The following is a 24,076-nucleotide window of genomic DNA, read 5'->3' on the forward strand; positions in this document are numbered from 1 at the left end:
GTCGAATCAAATTTACTATATTTCCCCACGTACATGAGAAAATGCGTCGAAAAACGTCACAGCCAACAGCTGCGAACGATACTCTGTCTTACAACCAAGATCTCTCAACGTCCCTTTGAAAAAATCGGTCACGGCGGACTAGAAACAGCGAAAGACGAGGAAGGCAGACCGCGTCACATTCGACATATGGGAGAAGACCTGATCGCAGAGGTAACAAAAAGTGCAATAGAGCAACGTGGGGGAAATGCAACTGCCGTGGAACCGGAGTCCCGAAACTCGATGGGAACCGTTGGATGGTCACGGGCGGCGATCGCCTCCGACGAGAGGACCGATTCCCACGAGATGTAGGTCGCGGCACTGAAAGCTAAGCACATCACGACTGCTTGACGGCGCGAAGGCTACATCTCGTCCAATGGCCATCTCGACTCGCCCTGAAACCATACGCACCTCTCACTACTGGGAGCTCAGTTAGCTAGGTAGGACTTCCGGCCTCGGAAAGACTCCACAATTACATCCTTATCTCTCCCAAATGACGACAATGGCTCGCCGCGGACAAATTAGCAGAAGCCTGAACCAGCTCCTTGGACACGAGCCACGCGCGCGCGCGTTAGAATGTGAGATTTCCAAGTCCCATAAACCCCAAGAGGATAATTAACTCATTGTCTTGGCCGGCGGAGAGGTTGGGAAAATAAAATGATTCGGCGGAGGGCGCGGGCGGGAGTTGGGAGAGATCGAGGATCCGATAGGTGCGTGTCCCATTACGGCCGGAGTGTCCTCGCGGACGGGACGAAGCCGCAACTTCCTTGACCCGGCTCCCGCGTGGACGGCACCCATGGCCGCCGTCGTGGAAGGAAGGGAGCTACAAATCCACCACAGTACTTTTCGAATATTTTAGGGAATCAAATCGATTACAAACAAGGTTTCTTGGATAGTTATCTTTTACTTATAAACTACTTTTTATAGCAAAAAAGAAGTATTAAAAGTAAAAGTAGTGTTATGCATAAAAAGTAGTGGTATAGTAAAAAAGTAATGGTTTATGAAAAAGTTATCTATGTTAAAATTAACTATCCAAGAAACCTTACAAACGAATACCACACAGTTGAGAATGAATGACTGGATTTTGATAACAAACAAATCTAGCAGTTTTTTAAATCAAAATTAATCTAGTGGACATCACGACATATTTTAATACCCCTGCAAAGTGTTGTCGACTATAGAACAAGGTGGTGTGTGCTTATAGACATACAATATATTCAGATTTTTCCACGGTGAAAAGTAATGCCTTTGTAGAACAGTTTCTCGGATTTTCCACCGGTTAACGTCTCCTGGCTTTATGAACTGCAAATCGCTGGACTTAGAGAGACAGAGGTGGAAAACCAGAGAAAATATTCTGCACGTGATACGCGGGGAAAACCTAACATCATACATCAATGCCTTTGTAATTTACAGTATACCACGTTTACGGTTTATGCTTCCAGGCGTACAACGCTTTCATATTTTTCCTCGGCGAAAAGCAATACCTTTGTAATTTACATGGTAGATCACCATATTCGAGTTCGAATCCTAATCGAGACATTTTGATTGTCCTTGGATAAATTTACTTACTCTTGAAAATTTAAATAAGGAAAGCATATAAGGCCGAAAAATGTTTCATAGAAACCTAATGTAAACGAAATAATATATTTTGGCCATGAATTACATCATTCTGATTCATACAATTCACATTAATCTCGGCCGACTGGAAAAATTGGGATGACAGAGATTTTGGACGAATAAGTGTGGAGGTGAGATGGCTACTTTCCAGCTAAGCCATAAATACCTAACGATATAATATCCCAACAAAAACTAATGCTGGACGAACGAAGGTCAAATTTCCGGAGAAGATACTTCGATGCGAAAGAGCGGCTGTGCAATATTTTGAACAAATAGCTTAGCCTAAAAATTGCACTCTTAGATTTCCTCTGATGATTGCATACCTAACTTAAATTACATAATATTATTTCTCGACCGAAAGGCTAAATTTTATTGTAAATAGACTGAATGGATTTCCCTTTCTTAATGAAACAAACAGTTTGCAAACGCTTAAATATAATACCTTCAGCTACAAATCAGATTTTACGGACAACTTAATAAATCACAAATATTATATAACACATATCACCATTTCTTACAGAAAATTACGTCAGAATGTTAATTAGTAAATGTGACAATTTTACGATTGATATTTAATAAAGGCGTAAAATGAGCATACACTTCGATAAGTAAGTTCGGTTGATTTCATCAGACACTGGCAAAAGTTCAGTTAAAAAAAGGGTTTCTTACATTAGTAAATCAAACGGAAGGGCATATTCCAATATCTAATGATAATTTTAATATCGATTCATTGAAAATTCAGTTCATTACACATATGATAAAGGAAGAGAGTTAGATGAAAAACATCGTTCGAGTAGAGTACTTTAAATTGAAATTTAATCCACAACAAGGGTACTGGCATCTCAGAAACTGATGTTGCGAACGCTCGCATAGATAAAACACAACCCAACGCACAGCCTAAATAATACTGAAGGAGGAAGAACCTGAATCCAGAGATAAAAATCTAGCATTGTTCCATTGTTGAAACTCAGAACCTAAATGACCCTTATTATGATACATATCATTCCATCTCTTTCATAACCTAAAGTTTCTTGAAGCTAAGATTCCAGCAAAGATTAGTGCATGCCTGTTTTCACATCATACTTCACACTTCGAGCTTAAAAGCAAACACGGGTGACGTCAACATTTATCGCAATAAAAAGTACGACCCTTGGGCAACGTTACAATGGCTTTCTAAAAAAAAGCAGATTATCTACGGGTAAAGGATCAAATCCTTCCGAATCATACTCATCACATTCGTGACCTATTTTCGGAGTGAACACAGGTCATTACACTATAGAATATCCTCAAAATAACACGAAACATGACAAAAACTCGCATCGCTTTGCCGATACCACTTCGCTGGCCACAAAACGTGTCCCAAACTAGGCTTGGATTTCGGAGCGAGCAAGAAGACGACAAAAGACCGAAGACTCCAAGTGCTGGCATCCAAAATAAACGACGCGTCATATACCGGATCACGAAAACGAGAGCTGCTCCGCAATTGGCGGGGGACATGGGCGGGAAGAGGGAGAAATGTAACGCTCCCCCTTGGCAAACAGAGAAAAAGAAGATCAGCGTGCACATCAACTCGTCGTCCTTGATCGGAAGGTAAGAAACCTTCGCTAAGGAGGAGCGGTATTCCGAGGGGGGGGAGAGTGGGTTGGCGCGGAGAAGAACCGCTTCTGGCGCAGGGGTGCACAGGAACGTCCCCGTACTCGCTTGAGTGGTACCCTGGGAATGTTAACGGCGCCACTAGCGGGGAAGGCGTCATACCGCAAGCATGCGCGATGATAGGGCTGTATTATCGTAACAGACCCGCATCACCACGTTCCAGGGACTTGAGGAAACAAATTAGCCCCAGTGTTCTTCATTCGACATATAATCAAAGTTGTTTAAAAGACCGAGAAATGAAAAGATTATATCTATTCTCACTAGCGAGTCAAATTCTAGAGACGACCTTAACTCATAAAGAAAATGTATGCACATAAACCCAAGGCTGCGGATTAAAATCAAGGCAAGATTCTACATGTGTCACGCGCACACATAAATACTACATTATTGTAGAAGCGTAGGGGAGAAGGTCTTAATACATAACCGAAACTCTAATACTATAAATCTATCCTTTGGGTAAATAGAAATGTTCAAATATCACAACACATACTTTAATTGTCGTCAATTGATGAGTCTGACTGTACTATACTAATACAGACATAAATTGTGTAGTTGTGGAGAAACCAAAGTATTATTACCTTAGGATAATCGTAGACGATTCCACACAGTAGATTCTAGTTGATTTCACAATATGAAATATTAGATAATAATTACTTATCTTTCCCCACGAATGTAACAATCACTCATTAAAAATGACCCTTGAACACAAGCAAAAGCAGTAGCAAACCTTAAACCGATTCCTCCGTGAGGAATCAACTTTAAGTGATCTCATCCGAAAAATATTTAACCGGTCGATGGTTAACGACTAAGCCGTAAATGAAAAGGAGATGATTCGAAAAAAATCCCTTCACGATCGAGCAAAAATTCAGCAAGACATTTCAAAATAAACTCGTTCGGCCTTCCAGTAAGCACCCGTAGCAACTGGATGATACAGTTCGCAGAAAAGAGAAGACCATGTGTAGAACAGTCGTCCGGCCCTCAAGGTCGACGCAATAAAAATAACGAGACGATTTTTCGTATCCGTCGGACGAAGAGGCGTGGTGGGAAATGGCGGCTACGCCCTTCGCAGTGCTGGACCATGGCGCTTGCTTACTTGCTTCCAAGGCGAAGATGGGACTCCGATGGCTAATTTGATGGGCTGCGGAGGATGCGGTATGGCATTTTCGAGCTCTTACATTCCATAAACGCTTCGGTAAAGGAAAAGCGTGGGTAGTCTCCTCATAGCCTGAGACTCCTACACAAAAACAGGACGACGAGTGGAGAAAATTATCGAAAAAGGAAGGCAGGTGGACAAAGGCCAGCGCGCAAACAAAGAACAGGAAAAGAGATGCACTTTATCATTCTTGTGCGGATAACGAGTCAAGCGATTGAATTGCCAAAAAATAAAGCCAAAAAACTATATTCACAACAACTTTCTGACTATGCGCGGCTATGAAATTGAAAACTCAAAAAGAGCGTCTGTTGGTTCACAACAACTTGAAATAGCGTACATAGATTCGGAATAGTCATTAAGTTGAGAAAAAATTCCAATGTATTCTGAATAAAAACACTAAGAAATTAAAACAAAGTTTTCTCAAGAGAAAACTAAAAAACTACCTTAAGTCCGTTAAAATTGATTTCAAGATTGACGCGCAGTTTGAGCAGTGATTTAAGGAATTTTTCTAACAATTGGTTTATTTCATAACAACTCAAATTTAGCGAGTTTGAGTTTTTGTGAGCGGGATTAAAATTTCCGGCCATTCATTATCTACCACCGCAAGCAACAATCTGGCCAAAATTACGGCACACTCAACCACAACTCAAAACTTCAAAAACTCACAAAAATGTTAACATAAACCTTAAGTTTGAGAGAAAACATTAACCACATCCCATACATACACTTACTACGGTCATTTTGAATCAAATATTTTCAATTCAAATACCAATCACCCGTCACGAAAGCAAAACATAAAAAAGTAAGAGCACTTACTACGGGCATTTTGAATCAAATATTTTCAACAAAAATATCAGTCACCCGTTACGAACGCAAAACATAAAAAAGAAAGATAATTCACAATTGCCATGAATCTCATTTTAACCACAAAATGCTTGCATATTGAAATTTACAGAAAATTCGACGAATGGAAACCGATCATCATTAGATTAGATTAAGGAATCGATGAATCATGAGTTCGACGACTTAAAAGACCAAAGAATAAGCATGCAATTCAATCTTTCCATACCACCAATGTGGATGAATGGAAATTTTCGATATTTTTACCTTACAAAACTTTCAAACAAGTAACTATAGAAAATTGAAACGAATGGAGGAGCGGATGATGTGTGTATGAGGCAATGCCGGACACCGGGGATGGACTGGTTCTCCTTGATATTTTCTCCGGCAGGTAGCAAGTAAACATCAAAGCGGGCGGAGGGAAAAATATGTAAGGGCAACGCATGCGTGTATCCACGGTCGATTTATGTGGAGCGGACGGCCCGGGAGGTCGCAGCCGATGGACGCTGAGTCGTGAGCGTTTTTGAGAAGGTTGAGCACGCAGGTGCAGACGGACTGGGGAAGAGGGCGACAAGAGGCGTGCGAAAAATGTTAAGGGGGTCAAAGAGAGTCAAGCGGGCTATACCTACGGCTCCCGTGGCGACTTTAACCCTTATCCGGGCAAGGAGGGTCCAACGGACCCTACAGCCTTTATTTCAGGTTATAACATGAGAATAAAATATCCCAGTGCTGTGAACTTCTGTGACTTTGTTCATACGGATAAATGGAATAAGAAATATATATTTTTTAATTTTAAAAAATATTTCTTTTTTGTTTATGGCAAATTTAAACTTTTCCTAACGTAACCGGGCAAGCTGGGTCTGATGGACCCTTCACATACGCGATCAGTTGCACATCATTAGATGGTTAATATAAAAGGAATCATGTTGTAATTTTTCAAGCATTATTTGGGAATGTTCACATATACATCTAAATAACCCCTAATACAGTGGCGTATGGCAGGAGGTGAGTGTTTACCAGTTATGCAACACGCTGCACTTACGGGATACTTACGAGCATATATATCCAGTTTGTGTTAGCTTCAATCACGAAGTTTATTTTTGCTATCAAGGCTGAAAAATGTAATTAGTGTAAATTACATAACTAGATTATATACGCAGAATGTTATTCTAGGTAGCATGGGTGGTAAGATGGGAGCAGATACCGGGGAAGGTGAAAAGGGAATATAGAGTAGGGTGGTCACTGGAGAATCACAGATGCATTACGGATGGAAAATCCTGGTGAAGGATAGTGAGATGGGAGAAGAATGAACAATGCGGAACAAACATCATCATCAGTATCCATAAATGAAGGATAGGGACAGTTTTTTCATTCTTTCACTTATTGCTATTGTACCGTGGCGGTCGCTGAAGGGCATATGCTAAGAGAAATTTTCCTTCAGTTGGGTTGAGTCACCGGGAAACCCCTAGAGAATGGTCACTGAAACGATCCAATTGTTTCCTAACACTGATCCAACGACATTAGGGGTAAAGGAAAGCATATATCCTGCCATACCGAAAGCATGCAGATGATGTCGCTTCGAATTTGAACGTTCCTGTTCATTATCATTCTCCTAAAAATCCTCCACCGGTATTCCCAAACCCTAACGCACTGATGACAGTCCATCCTTCCCTGTTTTCTCCTTCTCCTCCACTCCCCGCAAATTTTTCCACCACCTTTCGCCTCTACATCCTCCATCCTTCATCCCCATATAAACTACGGCATGTATGGCAAAAGAGTAGTGTGCTAGCAAAGTGCTACTGAGCAACTTAGATGAAGGCATATAAGATTTTGCACATAAATGATTCCGAAAATATGGGCTTTTATACGGAACTACCGCCTCAATATGCAATTCTCTTTGGGTAAAAATAGCACAGCCATCAGAGTGATGGCAAATATTTACAAGTTTCCTTCACGAAGACATCACATATCCAGGTAAGTTCTAATAGATGAGTACTAAGGAAGTAATTCGTAGTTTTATAGAAATTCAATGAAGTATCATATTTTTTCATAATTATTAGATCATAGCTAGACAAAAGCTTTTGTCTCAAGATGGCATACAAAAACTGCTGAACATTGAAGAAACTAGTGACGATGATTTGTATTACCAGCCTATCGAAGAGGAGAGTTCCAATGAAGATAACATTGACATAAAGAGAATTGCCTGGTTTGGATTGCAGAGTTGTACAGCACCTCACTGAACCATATCAAAATACGAACAGAAATGAAACTAATGACAAAGAATTTCTCTGTTATAAAGTTTGCATAGAGCTTTATGAATCATGTTAGAACTATAGGAAAGTATTAACGATTTATTCCAGGAAATTTTCAAGCCAACAGAAGTGGTAAAGTCGTTTCTTCATTGTTTGGTTTCACCAAAAATTGTATGTTTGTGTAATTGCCCAAGATGAAAATTTGGCCGGTAGTTCTTCTATGAATCATGCATCGTAATAAAATTATGGAAGACGTCAATGCTAAACCTGAAATTATTAGTCACTACAACTGCACCAAAGGTGAAGTCGATTTCCTTGACCAGTTGGTAATACGCACATGAGTAAAAGACGCACAATTAGTTGGCCTTTTGCGTTTTTCATGAGTGACTTAGACGTGAGTAGAGTAGCAGCGTATGTGGTGTGGTTGAATATTGATCTAAATTGAAATGCTAGTAAACATTATTCAAGAAGACTATGAATTCAAACTGCATCCGATATTCTGGTTGAGGTCCACATTGAAAGACGATTCAACTTGGGTTTGCCTTGGAACACAGGCTAAGGACTTTTTGATGAAGGAACTTCTGAGCGAAGACATTCATCAAATTATAGAATAACAAAAAACTGAGGTGATATATATGCCCATAGCAAAAATATTATGAACAAAAATAAATTTGTAACAACTGTGAGCATCGGTGTGCAATGAGCATAGTGACGTAAAACGTGTAAACAAAAGTGATAAAAGCTTTGAGGGGTAGCCTATCCTGTACTCGTTGATGAAATTTTGTTTTCTTCCCCAAACAATAAGTTTTGATGTTGTACAGTGTCTCGTAAGTAAATAATATTCAATTATGTCGTTTCATAAGTAAATAATATTCAATTATGCCTTATGTTAATTGATTCTAAATTTTAATTATTTCCACCAGAGATCAATTTTATGAAGAATTAATCTTTTTTTTTTATATTTCAATTTTTTGTTACTAATTAACATGTAAAATTTTCATTTATGAACATTAAAAAATATTTTGAAATCATTGATTTTGTATTGATTTGCACTATTTGACAAAAAACAATGATATTTATGCTAGCAGGTTGGCCCACTTGAGCAAAAAGAAAAAATTAACAAGGAGGGTCCATTGGGCCCTGCTTGCCCGGTTACGTTAGAAATTTGAGGTGCCCGGATAAGGGTTAAAGAGGAGGTCACCCACGGACGGGACCCGGATCGGGAGAGTGGAATATATCTTCTCCCGCGAATCGGGTGCTATACCCCATTCATCCCTGGGCATGAGATCCAGAATAAAAAAAAAACCCGCGATAGAGATCGGGCGTCTTGGGCACGTGACGTATTTATTACCTCAGAGGAGCGAAAATGCGGCGATTTAGGTGCTAAGACGGATGGGGTTACTTGAGAAAGTAAAAGCTCAAGTGCCATGATGGAGATTTCTTTAACACATAAGATCTTGCGCATTGTTTTCGGGCATTAAAACCAATGTGCAGTCATTTGTTACTCACCTACGGCATATCACATAACATGAAAATGAGAGAAACTTCTGCTACAAAGGAAAGATAACAAATTGAAGACTAAAGGAATAGACAGATGGGTTAAAACAGCAAACAAATGCCATAAAAATCGTTAAAAAAGACTAATATCCATTTGGAGTAGGGGAATCATGGTACGTAAAAAACTAGCGTAGACATGGCATGCAGATGATGGACGAGAAATGTAAAGTATAGGAAAAACAGAGCAATTTCTCATATCAATAAGTATGCAGTTTTAGTAAGCAAAAGTTGTTCTCCTCGATCTGAGGAAACTCGTGCCTAAACGTACTACGAACCGGGAACCCCGCGTGATTTTGCGCATCGTGTCTTATATCATAAAATCAGTGACTGGTATTTGTTTGAAGGTCTGACCTGTCTATTCCTGGTAGTGATTTTTCCAATTCAATGCATCTCTAATCTTCACTATTTATTCCATCATATTCAGGCCGTGCATAAACAATTTTTGCATTCTCCGTGGTTTCCCTTACTATAAAAAGATTTCAGTATTTTCTTTCCGATGATGCCTCTAACGAGTCTGAATTACTTTGACCTCCTCCGCCATCGTTGACCTTCATTGCAGTTTTCTCTGGGTGCATGCTGCACAAGTTTCTCCTTGTTTTGCTTCGCTCAAACTACCTGAATGGTCACCAAGCAGTAATTTATGCATTAAAAGCATTCTCCTTCTGTGACAGTTTCTCCACATAGTTAAGCATTATCCGGAGTTTTTTTATTAGTCATTAAAGATCGAGTGAAATATTGAAGGCGAATACAATTAATCGTAAAATATATAGCTCAGCATATTCCTTTTCAGCAATCCTTATAGAGAACAAAATAAATTAGCTAAAAATAAAGACTAAAGGGATAGTTTTAAAAATGAAACGTATGTGAATCTTTAGCAATTACATCCGCAAAATTGATTGACGGCACCTCTATACATCCAATAATTAACTTAAAAAAATAATCACAAACCTTTTTCAGAGATTCCTCGCTCTCTCGCTGATTTTTCCATGTAGACAGCGTCAGGTGAAGCTGAAAAATAAATTAAAATCAATGAATACATAATATTGAAAAGTGTAAAGTTTTGATAATTTTCAATCAATATTTCCATTTAAAATACAATTTAAATGAGCCGAATTATGTGCAATAATAGAATTATACTAACATTTAATTCAGGTCTCAATAAAATTATTCACAATAAAATTTGAGTTGGGATTCATTCCTGATTAAAAGTTTCAAATAACTATTGAAAAACGTCTTGGCCCCTGGAAAGATCAGTAACTAAGAATAGATAATAGGACTATTAGCAACGACTACTTTTTGAGAACCTATTTTGTAATATAATACGTTCCTTTTTTGATATTAGTAATTTAACTCATAATCTAATCCTCATTTAATAGGAGTAATCTTCGCATTTAATTCAATTTTACTAGCTAAAGGACTCGTAAATGCAGCGAATTGTTTTACGAAAATAGCCAAAGATATTGCCATCTTTGACAACAAGAGATTCTATATCCTACAATAATATGATTCCGGTTAATGGTTAAAATGATTTTTTGTTAAGTTTCCTCAGCAATTGGGCCATCTCTACCAGGTAATTAATTTCACGAATAAATTATTCAATGATTTCGTGAAATATTTCTTCATTTAAGGAAATTCTTACGCATTTATGTGCTTTAACAATTGTAAACAAGTACCCACCAGATAGACAAACAAACAAGTCCGCCAAATAGTTAAAATGACCTCGCAAGAGCCAAGCAGGAGGATCACATTCATCACGCAGGCACCTCTGCGATACCGAGAAGATTTCTCCGAACAAGAGGGGCCGCGCAAGGCGGCAGCGAAAGGCCTCCGTGAGGAGCCGGAGACTTATCGTGGAGAGCGCCCCCACACGCCAATCTCCGCCGGCCATCTCAATCAAAACAATCCCCGCCGAGTAAGACCCCGTCCATTCGAAAGAGAAAAACCGGTGACGGACGTATCGAAAGCCGCTAGAAAAACGCAAGTAAAGCGACAGCTGCACAATACCGTTGAGGAGCGGACGCGGTAAAGGAGGCCATGCGATCCCGTTAGGCACGAGAAAGAGAGAGTGAGGGGGATAAGGAAGGAAAACAAGAGGAGATGAGGAAGGAGGAGGCGCAGAGCCTAAGGCAGCGGGAGAGATGAGTCTGCGAAGATGATCCCGAGGGTGGACGAGGGGGGAGGAAGTATGGACGGTCGAAGCGACGACGCTGAGGAAGTGAAGACGGGGACGTGGGAATTTTGGCCGCCAGCCACACGGGTGTTGCTGCCGCTGCCTACCGCCGACGAAGGACGATGAGAGTCGCGAGGGACGGCCAAGATGAACTATTCAAACCTTCCGAGTAAATACATAAAAGAGCGATCGAGGTGGCTGCGCCAAATTAACCGAAATCTGAGGCCAACACCGAAACCACAACTTCAGTATTATTAAAGGAAATCAATAACTTTGGCAAATGGAATGCTTATAAATGGATTTAATAAAAATCCTGATACCAGCCGCTTCTTATTTGCGAGAGCTGCTTATTATCAATGAGCAGAACTCACAAACAAACACGAAAACAAACGCAATCCTAGTTCAGTTCTAGGTTCAGCTCCAAGTTCAAAATAAATACCATATGGCAAGTTTAAGTCGGCATAAAAAAATAATCTTCCACAAATGACGTACTACGATGTTAAAAATGAACAAGTACAAATATAATTGAAAAATGTACTCACAAAATATAATTTTCCATTAACACTTGTTCCAGCAGTTAGATTCTTTTACGGCGCCAGTTCCTATTAACTAACGATTTTTGACCTCAGGTACGGCATTCAATCGCCATTAATTTTAAAAGTTGTGATACTATGATGCTACAAAAGAATATCGAGGTCGAACTGATTAACCGTAACAACCAGTATACCCTTAGAAATCTTTCATAACTAGCGGTTCTGTTTCGACTTGAAGGACGAAGTTGGACCTTCATACGAAAACATATACATCGCACTTTCCACGCGAAATAAATCTCAATTTAGCATGTTTCAACTACCTCTCGGAACTCCCACACAACATGAGAAAAGTTAGACAGCCTGTGACAAGTTAGGATCGAAGTTGAGTTATTAATGGTGAGGAGAGTAGGAGAAGCGAATAAGGGTCATCAAACTTAAATGAACCTCAATGAGGCAATAAAATTGCGTACAGGGGCCAGCAGTGTTCACGGGACCGTACAGCAACAACACATAAACGCTGCGGAGATGGCTACATGGTAACCAAAGAATGAGATGACTCGATACTGCTTTCGGCCGTAGCCCAGCATTCGCTGTCGACCTTTAATTATCCCCTTAAGTGAGAAATCGAGAAAAGAGAGGCATTGATAGAAGGCTGATGCATAAAATGCTTCTCCCCGAATGAGGCACCTCGGAGGCAGGTAGTTTCACAATTGATTCGACCATCTGAAACGTCACCACATCGCATCAAAAAGGGAAAGGCTGTCAAGAAATTTTGAAGAGTTGAAAAAAGTATTAGACACCTGGTCGGGCAAGCTTTCGCGGGATCATCATCGATCCCGATGGTATGAATACGGAGAGGGAAACTGTCCTAAATTCGAAAAAATGAAGCGAAATGATGACTGATGAAGCGAATCTAGGTGTACCAATCAGGAAATGGAGGCTTATTCGAGGTTTTCGGAGTTGTTTGGGACATATCTATGCATTAACAAGTGAAAATCCACATAATGAATACGAATAATAATCATTATGACCCAAACGTCAACAGCAACGCAGTCAATTTATACACTTAAAGTTTTTTTCGAATAGCAGGTATTTAGGCAACTCATACAAGAATATAAAATCAAATTTTAACCGTATAAGACAGAATGATGATAGATTAACACAAGCAAAACAAACCACACGGAAATTCTAGGCATTTTTAATATATTTTTTTAAACTTTATACTGTATAAAGAGAGTTTTCAGCCTTCATCTGATGGAACTCAATAATATTAATAAAACGGAACGGCAATTTCCCATAAAAATATAACCACACAGCTGCTTCGAATATATTTTCCATCAACCCCAGGTGACTTCATCTCAAAACATCTCGTTTAAATACCCTACGAGGGGAGCAATTAGTCATTCACCAATCGTTGACGGCACGAACTAAATTCAAGATGCTTTGGAATCTTTCAACCTTAGCAAAATCCTGCACTTCATTCTACTATCTTCAAGTGTTAAAACGACAAAAACTGCAATGCCTTCCACGTTCCTCTTCGGTAGCTAAATTTAAATATCAAACAGGCATCCCTTCGCACATCTCCTTTTAGCCCACTATATCTAGCACTACTTTCGATTCCATATGTACCCGGCCTACTTTCTCAAATCTACCATGTCATTTCTCAAACTCTAGAGTTTGTCTGATGGACACCCTGCCTCAATGGGCTAATTGCGAAAAACACTATTAACCACACAATAACATAAACTACACTTTATGTACGTCAGTATTGAGTCAATTAAGCTCGAAATTTGACTATGTATTAATAGCTTTAGTGCCAACCATCAGTGGTACAACATTTCGTTCATCGAAGGTTAGTTCCAAATTACGAAAACAAGTTGATTATATCAAAAAGAGAAGCCAAATATCCAACTAATTGGGAATGAAAACTCGTATTTTTACTCCTCACCTTTTAAGGGAGTAACTTGTAGCAGCTGTAACAATAAAGTGAGCAGGCGACTTGTCACGATTAAAGTATACATATTCTAAATCGAGCTTCATTCTAGTTTACACCCACACTTAAAATTCCCTTTCTAACTATTGGCCACAAGAAAAATTGAGAACAATCATTACTTCACCAACGTATGAAAATTGGTTAGAAACTTCAGCATTTTTTTTCGTCGTAACCAGCCTTTTCCTTCCGCCCATCGAATTAATAAATGGAGATTTGGGTTCTGAGTTAACGACCCCATTACCAACCAACGGCCTGGAATTATTTAAGGAATTTCGTGAAGATTTTTTAAGTTTCCTTACGTTCCCTCAAACTTTCCAATAAATCTCCGTGAATTTTGATTACGTATTTTCGTTGTGACACTAATTGCGATCTTAATTATGATTTTCTTAAAAAAGTATTCAAAGGGAATTACATTTTCTGAGCTTAAACACATCGATCACGTGTTATACGAAATTTTTCCGCTTTAATCACCCAGTCCTTTTACGCTGCTATTGCATAATCAGTCTGCGGTAAACTCATGCAACTAGAACTGCAAACACAATGAGGAAACGGATTTCTAACCTTTGCGAGGGATCGTAACAAGTACTTAAGGTGTCATTGAATATCTCTAAGTGCGCTGGAGGGTTTAAGCGAGTTGGAGGTGCTGCTGTTAACAAGTCCAAGACTCGCTCGGGTCTCATTTGAATGTCAAAGAGAAACACTTGAGTCACTTTAAGCGAATAAACTCCCTAGTATTCGTGAGTAACGCGTTGGAGTGTTGGTGAAACAATAAAATAAATGCACTGAAAAGCGTCACGCGAAACGCTACGTCTTCCGATCGAGAAATGATGGAGATGCGAAGCTCTTCACTGATGCGATCTCTCAAGGCTCTAAGGGGAACGGAATACATTACGGCCAATTCTTTTAAGAACTACTGCCGTGATTCGACACCTCTTGAAGTCGTGAGAGGCAAGAATGATGAGCCGTATGAAAATGCTCTCGGATGATATCCTCGCCGTGCAACTCTGCGAGCCACGGCTGTCAAGCTAGCATACCAGACCGCAGTGACTCCATAAGATGTCATCAAGGGGGGAATGCTTAACTGAATGAAAGATGTAAATTATGTTGGCTCGCGAAGTAATATTTTAACGCTATTAACTCAGCATTTGAAGTGATAAACATAAATTTATCCCGCAAAGTCATTATAATTGCTCTGTGTCATGATCAGCATGTCATCTTCATTTCCGCTACTCTCCACATAAGAGCTCCAAATCAAATATTGGACCTAAATTTAGAATGTTGGAAAGTCACTCACAGATGAAATTAAGTAAATAAAGTAATGTTAAATTCGCTCGGTTTTGAATAATCTAATTAATTTTTCAACGGACATAATTGGTTAAAGCGTAACAAAAACCAATCTAAAAACGTTTTTATCAAAACAGGCAAAAAAACCTCTTCACTGAAATATTCACGATGGGATCTTACATTCAGGTATTTGCTGAGTAAGAATGAAATCTGCGCAGCTTTTCCGTAGCTACGTTTGCGTAATTTTTACTTACGAGCAGCCCTCTAGCCCTTTCTATCTCCTTAAGTAAGCAGAGACAGTAACTTTAAATGCCACATTCTCACTTCCTTTCCACCTTCTTCACTTCCTTTCCACTTCACTTCACTTCCTCGTCTCTGTGAGCCTGCTATCAAAATTCACTACCACAATGGATTAGGTAAGAACAGACACACCGTAATGATAATATAAGGGTACATAATTGCCTCATTCTACGTCTCGTTTAGCTTTAATTTACTTTGGTCCAAACATCTTCCAAATAAAAGATACACGAGAAAATTCACGAGGGATGATTACATTTTCCTCAAGAAGGTAAACACTACAAAATCAATTGATCCGCAATGGCGATGCTTGAAATTAATATCTCAAAAAAGGCCAATACAGCTTAAGAAAAGCTGGAATCAAAAATTACTATGGCTTAAAAAAATAGGGCGTAAAAAATATTACTTTTACAAAATGTATTAATTCTATTCAAGCTCTACCCGAAGAATTTACGTGAGAAATGAGGTGGAAAATATTTTTTTATTTAAATTATAATAAGACAATAAATAACTCCACTAAATGTCACCTCTCTCCGTCCATGTTCAAATACATAGCTAACGTTATCACTTTCCCATCAATTAGTATTCACGCTAATGAAACGCTACACCAGTGAATCAAAAGAGCCATTTTTAGTTCACTCAGAAAGAAGGCATTGGCTTCCTTTGCATTTTCTGCCCGATTAACTCACGCAAATGCAGCCGATTTTTCAAAAGGTACATCCATCATCGCTCCGAACAGCTCAGCCCACCTCGAAAAGGACTGCGGGCCGTCGTCAAAAGAATGGACCGTCTCCAAGCGAGGCACCAATAACTTTCTCTGCGGCCCGATGATATGCATATGAAAATCCAAGACAGGAACAGTCGGGAGATTACGACCAAGTGACTGGGACAAGCTATAGATACTTACGTACATGTGAAGAGCCGAGAAGTTTTTGGCAAAGCTTTCAAAACCAATATACTTCCATGCATTCACCAAAAATAATGAATAGTCATAGAAAAAATTAGATTGTGCTTGACGATTTTCGGGTAGCATATTCACTGTCGGGCGCTCTCGCCTTAATGGAACTGCAACGATTAAATGACGATACCTCCTTTCTCTTCCACCACTCCCTCAATCGATTATTATAAGTACTTTATATCGACTACCCGATAGAAATTCAGCTGGTCATAATTCTGAGCCTAAAAAGGCTGCAACCCATTTGCCATTAAACTTGTCGTGTAAATAAATATGTTTTCGTGGCACAAGATAAAATAGACTTTGAAGCTGTATATGCTTCGAAGAAAATGATTTTCATATACTCTTTTAGAAAAAAGAACTTATTATCATGTTTTTTCGTACTCGATTTTCAAATATTACATTGAATGCTCGAATAAATTCTTGATGGTACATTATGAAGGAACTGATAAAGGGGGTGAAACAATTGCTAAGAGATTTTGTTTACAATTTAATTGATCAAAACTGACTCAACGGCATAAAAAAGTTGCAAAGATAATTGAAATTAAATTCAAAGATATAACCAAGCCAGATAGAGACGCATTGATAACGGTGCTTTGACCAACAGAATCAATTAATATCGATGTATTGCTCTTCGCCATTTTCACGCATAGTGAAAACACGTGAAAGCCTCACGGCAAAAAATAGGTCCACATTTCCTCAATCTCGCAAAAATGGCACGTTTGCTGTCATTTAAACATGCCTCGTCCGAGAAATCGTACCCCGGGAAAGGTCGCAGTCCGTGGACCCGGATAATCGTAAAAAAAAACCTCACGCTCTCAAGCCGAAAGCATAGCACGCAGAACACATGAATGAGAAAGATCTCCACCTCGATTCCATAACACTTCACGTCCGTCACCAATCATTCCGAACATTAACGCTCCGGCGTCCGCATGAATACGCGGCCAAACGCCGACTGTTCCACGTGTCGGACCTCGGGCTCCCCCAAAATTACGACCTCACCGCAAGGGGAAGTCTGAAACGCGTGCACGGATAATAACACCGACACAAAGTTGCGTTACTCTCAACCCGTCTTCAGGGAGGGCGAGAAAATTTCTCCTCTTTGCAAAGGTTGGATCGCCGTAAGGGCGCACGCAACATGCGACGACGTGCCCCATAGGCCCACGTCTGACGCATTGGCTGCCCGATAAATCCATTTTCAAAATCGTGGATTTCCACAATCGAATTCCTATTTCCGCAAACGAACGATTTCAAATGACCTAAGGCATGGAGCGCTCGGTTACGGATCACAGCGTATGAATTCTTTTATCAATGTCACGTCCCCCGCCACTTTATGGTGAAACAGATACACTCTTACACTACTAAATATAAATTTAAAATTAACTGCATGCGGCACAATTCCACCCGTACTCATTTTAACTGTCACACTATTTCACGAAAGGTTCATGTGTATACACCACTTTTCTGCTCGGATGCACTTAATTTCAAATGCTATTTGAGAGGGGTGAAAATTTGGGTCGAAGCTCTTTCAAATTTAACTCTGGGCACAAGTGATAAAATTTAAACAGAGTTTATAGAACAAAGTTTCGGATTCAAATATTGTGACGATACAATGCAATGTAAAACACTCATAAATTTACGTTTACCCAAAACAGTTGAGATTTATTAACAAAGAGACCTCGTACAGAGCACCCTTTTAGCATGATAAACATAAATAAATATATTCCACGATCTAACCCGAGTCGGATAAATCCGGTGAAACATTCTGCCGAAAATCTCGAAATGATTAGCAAAACCTGGAATTTAACGTAGGCCTTAACTAGGAAAATCTTCTGCACTAAAGAGAAGTCTATGTGATCATGTTGCTCATTAATGACAGCCACCCACTTGTCACCACTTTTCCCATAGTTACTATGAAACGTTTTGTCAACTAATAAATCATCGTATGGGAAAATATCAACATTTAATCACCTTTAAACTAGTGGCAATTACTATCCGAGAAAGCCTACTGAAATTTTTTTCCGATCTCGTAACCGGAAGCGGGAAGTAATCACATCTTATAATACGAGAATGAAAATAAATAGCATAAATTCACCCCCAAGAATAGTTTGACCTAAGACCTTTGAAAGCACAAGTCAGGAGTAATTTTCGATGTACCACAACTTGTGGAGAGAACCCTGGATGCATAGGTTAAATCAATTACACCTTTCCCGATGCGTTTATCGCAGAAATTATAGACTTTAGTACAAGATAAATAACCTCTCAGCTGATATAACTCACTTTAAAAAGCATCCAATGCAAAAGTCCGCCTCCAACAGAGACTAATAAAGATCTGAGGAATACATGTTTTCTTTGGCGCAGACACTTCTCCAACTAGGAAGACTTTGAAGTCAGTGACCTTAAAAAGTCTTCCTAGTTCCTAATATGCAGTAGTAATTAACTCAAAAGGCAAAAATAGCCACCATTGGAAGTTATAACGAATGTTATAAACATTTTCTTTTTAGTGCCACCGGAATCCATGGATGAAAACGACTTCTAGAGAGATTTTTTCCATCAGATTCTAAATTAAAGGTGACGACAAGCTTAGAAAGTATTAAATCATTTTAAAGAACTTCATTTCCTTCTCCATGCCGAAGCCCTGATCAATATTTCTCTTGCCATCCTGTAAAGGTCTTTATTTACGACCTTATGGAAGGTGCAGGCATTAGTATTAGTTATTTATGTTGTAGGTAGTAGTAGTTATGCAGGCAGCTAATTTACTCCTCAAAATGGAATTATTCCTTTAGCCTGCAAGTGAACTTGGGGTATCGCCCTAAAAATTTATTTACCTATAAAGAATTAAAATTGATTGACTTATGGAAATAATTTACCATCCACCATAGATACTACGCACAAATTTCAAGGTTATATAAGTGAAGACGTTTTTTTACATGTCCGATAAAAGACGTTTTATTTTGATTCACCGAAAACTTTTCCAGTCATAAAATCCCAATTTACTGATTCCATCGAATTTTTTTCCGAACAAGGCCAGGTAACGATTAGTTTGAGGTTGTGGGACTGCTGATGATTAGCCTACAACAATTATTTGAGCGTAGTAAAGTCTGACTTAAATGACGGAGGAATTTGACGCTAACCATCAGCATCGACGACTCTACTGTAACATACGAAGATAGAAACTCGGAAAACATTTCAGCCCAATGACCTGTTCCAATCAAACGAGATCAAATCTTCTTCAAGTGATGACTCACTCCGCGTCGGACCGGCCTACGGTGGGCACAGCGCGCCATAATGCCAGAGTTCAAAAACCGCAAAAATCGCCGAGGTATCTGGGGAAAAGACCCCAAAATATGAAAGATCATCTCCACGCACGTATGTGAGGAAGGTTGAGGCGAGAAAGGGGGCGGGAGAGGAGGAAAATTGGAATGAGTTGAGGGTACTAAGTGTAGGCATAGAGCGATATCGAAAGAGAGAAGAATTTCACGGTATTTAAAAATTCCCGGGAGCTTTCATTTTCAGTTTACGGCATTGGCGAAATATGGTTGCACGATTAAAACCGCGATAAATACCGCCCGAAAGTAAAAATATAAATATCGCCCACGAAAAAATATCGTGATATCGTCGTTTCCAGCAAATGGTGTCTTGTAGTTGAACTCGGGCTGCCCACCACCATTGATGCCGACGTTTCGCAAACCGAGTCGGTTTTCGTCTTCAGGCTGAGTGGTTGAAACCGAAATCCGACTAAGTTATCAAAACGTCGGCATTAATGGAGACTTTCACCCGGTAAACAGCCCGAGTTTAACTATAACATATGACGATATTTTAGCGTGGTATGTAATCCTATATAACCTGATAAATATCCGAAATGACCATAGATCATCCAATATAATCCGATACATCGTAATATTGTACCGGAAGGCGATTTATATCAGGTGATATATCACTATATAGTATCGAGCCCGATAATACGACACTCATCGTCCGTACGTATATTTGTTATCGTACCCGCCAATAGTCGCTAATAAAAAAATATTCCGACACTGAAGTTTCAATGAGGCCCAGGCCAAGCTTGGCGGACGATGCTACGCTGGGAAGAAGAATGGAAGACCGGTCCAGAGACTCATTCGGCCGGGAGGTCGCTCGGTTGGGATGAGATGTAGCGATCATCTTCAGTTGCATCACACGGCCGACCACGAGGGGGAATGCCCGGGCGAGAGAGGTGTCGGTGTCCGTCAATGAGGCGAATATCACCCTTTCACCGGCGCTTCGCCACAAATGAGGAGCATCATTGGGGCCACCGCAATTCTCGCAAAAAAATAATAATAATGAACAATCAAAGCCTTCGATCGCGTTATACCGATGCCATGCGGACGAGGGACCCTCGCAATCTCAAGAGCTCGACATCACGAAATAACGTACCAGTATCGACAGCGGCCGAAATTTGTCTTACTGCGCCATTTGGCCGACAATTTGGAAGAACACCAGTCTGCTACCGAGAGTGTGGCAATAGTGAAGAGGACTCATTTGTGTTGGTTTCGGTATCTTTCTCGGGGTAGTTTGCCGCTAAAAGTTCACTGGGAATACATCACGCTTTCTTCTCGATGGGACGCCACTTAAAATTAACGGTGGGCACACAGGATTTCGGCATCCCGGCGAGATTAACCGCTCGGCCACAAGCGGCCATAAACGGAGCGACTCCGTGCTTTGCTGTCAGTGTAATCCGGCGGTTTCGGAGAAGCTGGAACGCAAGTTCCTTATCTTCAAAGTGCGGTTGCTCTTTCCAGGTCGGTTTACAAAGATAGTGAAACGTGGTGCGATCTGATCCCTATTTGGGATCGATTTCTGAGGAAGTTCCGCAATGTGTTCCCAACTTTTCCCTTTCATCCCTCCGAAAAAAAATTAAAAAAAAAACACAAATATGCTGCTTGATTATTTATATCCTGCCGCGTGAACAAAGGTGAAATTCACTTTAATTTCCAAGAGAAAAAAATCCACTGGGAATCGAACCTTTGACTTTCTAGGCCACTTCGCATACCTCTACGCTATCCAGATTCTTTAATTCCCATCTCATTTTACCGATCAACGCTGATAGATATCAGGCCCTTGCGGTCCATCTAGGAAGGTAATGAGAGGGAAAATTAGCTTCAGATAAGCCACTACGAAAACCATCTTTCGTACGGAAAGCCAAAGGTCCGTGGTTCTATTCCCGGTCCAGGGTAATTTTTTCTCATGGCAATTCACATGCACAAAGATGCTTGTTACATGTTTTCGGGTTTTTTAAATGCTCGGGCCCACTGAATCTTTACCGTTACCTTAGGCCAATTTTTTTTCGCAGAAATTTTTCAACATCTTCTGAGAAGCTTAAAGACAGTGGGTGAAATTTGAATATCCTTCGCAATTAGGAAGTGGGAGGAAATTTAAAACATGTATAATAAGCCCCTTGAAAATTTTGAAATGTAAAAAAACTTGAATCTAACTTAATATGAAACTAGACGTGAAAATAGCGGAAAAAATTTTCCATAAACATACCCACGATCCTAATGAGGTGACGAACTAATCATTTGCAGCACAAAGGGTTTTGGGAAAGTCTTCCAACAAAAGTCCAGCTAACATGGACATAATTACTAGGTTGAAAATCCGAGATGAATTCATAGGAAGTAATTAAATGTTTAATAAGTTCATGGTAAATGATAGGCCAATGATTTGGCCCATACTTATATTGTAGTATTCTAAAAGGAAATAACCCAAATTCAATGAGCAGCGGGTCCACTGAAGACACAAAAAATATCCTAAATAATTTTCTTCATCATTTGCGGGCAGTAACGCATAGTCAATCAGGGTATAATGAAACAGGTATTAAGATCATTCAAGCATCACGAAAACGAAACGCGGTCATACATGAACACGTTCTCGTCAACACTTAGCCAGGCTGGTAAAAGTCAGCCAAAATTCATCACTTTCAAAATTCTCAAGGACCTAATATATTTAGAGTCCGAAACCTCTCAATTGATGATATCTAGACGTTAATTTACATACGCTGATGTGCAACATATTAAGCTTATTCATGAATTCTCGAACAGAATATTATAATTAACTTACATGAAATGGTACACCTTTACCTTAAGAGAAAGGAACAGGTGAATTTACAAATAAATAAATATGCGAAGGCAGGATACTTTCTCTCCTTTTTCGGAAACTATAATCTATTCACGCAATCCATCTTAAACACCATCCCAAATAAATATGAAATTAGATGAGTTAATGGAAATACTTTCAGTTTTTAATATCGAAGAGCAATCTAGTGATAGAGGGGTGCCACTTTAACTGAGGTTCAATAGAATGTATTCTTATAAAAGTTATTAAGCATCATATAAGCACATTTATCAAATGGAAGAGTCATATGAATCATCAATAGAAACATAAACGTTTATCTCCTAAAATTTCTCCAGGGGCACATCAAAATGTTCAACTAGCGAATTATCCTCGCAAAAGGGAATACGTAAAATCTAGCGAATTTCTATGACTTAAATTATTCATGTCAAAAAATACCTAATTGGCAATAATTCATTTTAGTTGTGGATTTAAATGACGATGAATATGCACTTTCACTGAAACTTTAATGTGTGAAGACAGAAAAATAGGCATCATGAAATATAAACAGGTTGGAGACAGGAATATCAAGTATGAGTGTAAAAATTTCAGGTTAAAAGTAAAATGAAAAATGTGATGGATGTAGTATATGTCCATTTTCATGTTGACTCATACAACTAGTCGTGACTTCAGTCATCTTCGGCTACTCCTCATGGTTCCGGGTTGTGGTAGTTTTATGCATAGTGTAAGTATAAACAGAGAGAAAGGCTGGGAGGGTAGCTTTGCGGTAGGAGGAATAGTACCGGGGAATGGGTTAGGTATTCAATGTCATTCATCAGTCTTTTTCCTCCCTTCCTCCTTTCCGAAATTTCCCAAAGACGAGGGCATCCAACCGTCGTCCTTTCGTTCAAAGTGAAATATCTTTTGGTTAAAACGACGCTGGCGTTTTTCTTCTAGAAGGTTTTTGGCAAAATGGGATATGTTATCTGTATCGGAGGCTTTCGGGCAACTGCGTATTACGATCGGTCGAGCGAGCATTCTCGGCCATTGCAGGGCGCATCATCAGGCGACGAATAAAAATTTGAAGTGTGGATGTCACTTATAAACTCGTCATCTGGCTTGCGCTTAGAGAGGGCGAGGTGCTAAGCGGAAACGCGGAATTGAAAAAGAAACTAAATTATAAATGCCTTTGCTTTTGATGCAGATCGGGAAAAAACGTAAAGGGGAAATAGAGAAAGATTTTGGTAATAGAGAAAAAAGAACGAGGAGAATAAAAGGAGGCAGAAGCAGAACATGGCGACGAACAGTATAGTACGGTTACGAAGGATGCTGGATCCATTATATCGGGAAGTAGGTGATGCAAATAGGGAAGGAGAAGGAAAAGTACAGACTTGTGCAAGGAATAAAAAGGATTATAGTTATACGACATTAAAAAAATAAATGACTGAAGAATAGCGGAGCGCCGCGAAGAGGATGAAAATGTGCAACCTGCTTCCACGTGAAGCTAACATTTCCCCGGTTAAAAAATAGCTAGAGTCACATTTCCTCGACAATTCGAACAGAGCCCACATTCAACAGAATACGACGTCGAGACAACTGGCGCGTGGGCGTCCCGCAGACTCCCGGGTAGGAGTGGAGCAAACGGTGAT

The 24,076-nt window shown here is 39.7% G+C and overlaps 2 protein-coding genes across 2 annotated transcripts in view; one reads left to right on the forward strand and one right to left on the reverse strand.

Moving 5' to 3' along the window:
* Window positions 1-24,076, reverse strand: part of LOC124158984 — an 801,817-nt gene that overhangs the window by 531,084 nt on the left and 246,657 nt on the right. The window contains exon 4 of the mRNA XM_046534437.1: window positions 10,057-10,116. Within this exon, the coding sequence (XP_046390393.1) occupies window positions 10,057-10,116 (60 nt within the window). The remainder of the gene's footprint in view (window positions 1-10,056; window positions 10,117-24,076) is intronic.
* Window positions 1-24,076, forward strand: part of LOC124158985 — a 279,907-nt gene that overhangs the window by 16,428 nt on the left and 239,403 nt on the right. The window lies entirely within an intron of this gene.

Source organism: Ischnura elegans, chromosome 5, assembly GCF_921293095.1.
Source record: "Ischnura elegans chromosome 5, ioIscEleg1.1, whole genome shotgun sequence".
In the NCBI taxonomy this organism is placed as follows: Eukaryota; Metazoa; Arthropoda; class Insecta; order Odonata; family Coenagrionidae; genus Ischnura; species Ischnura elegans.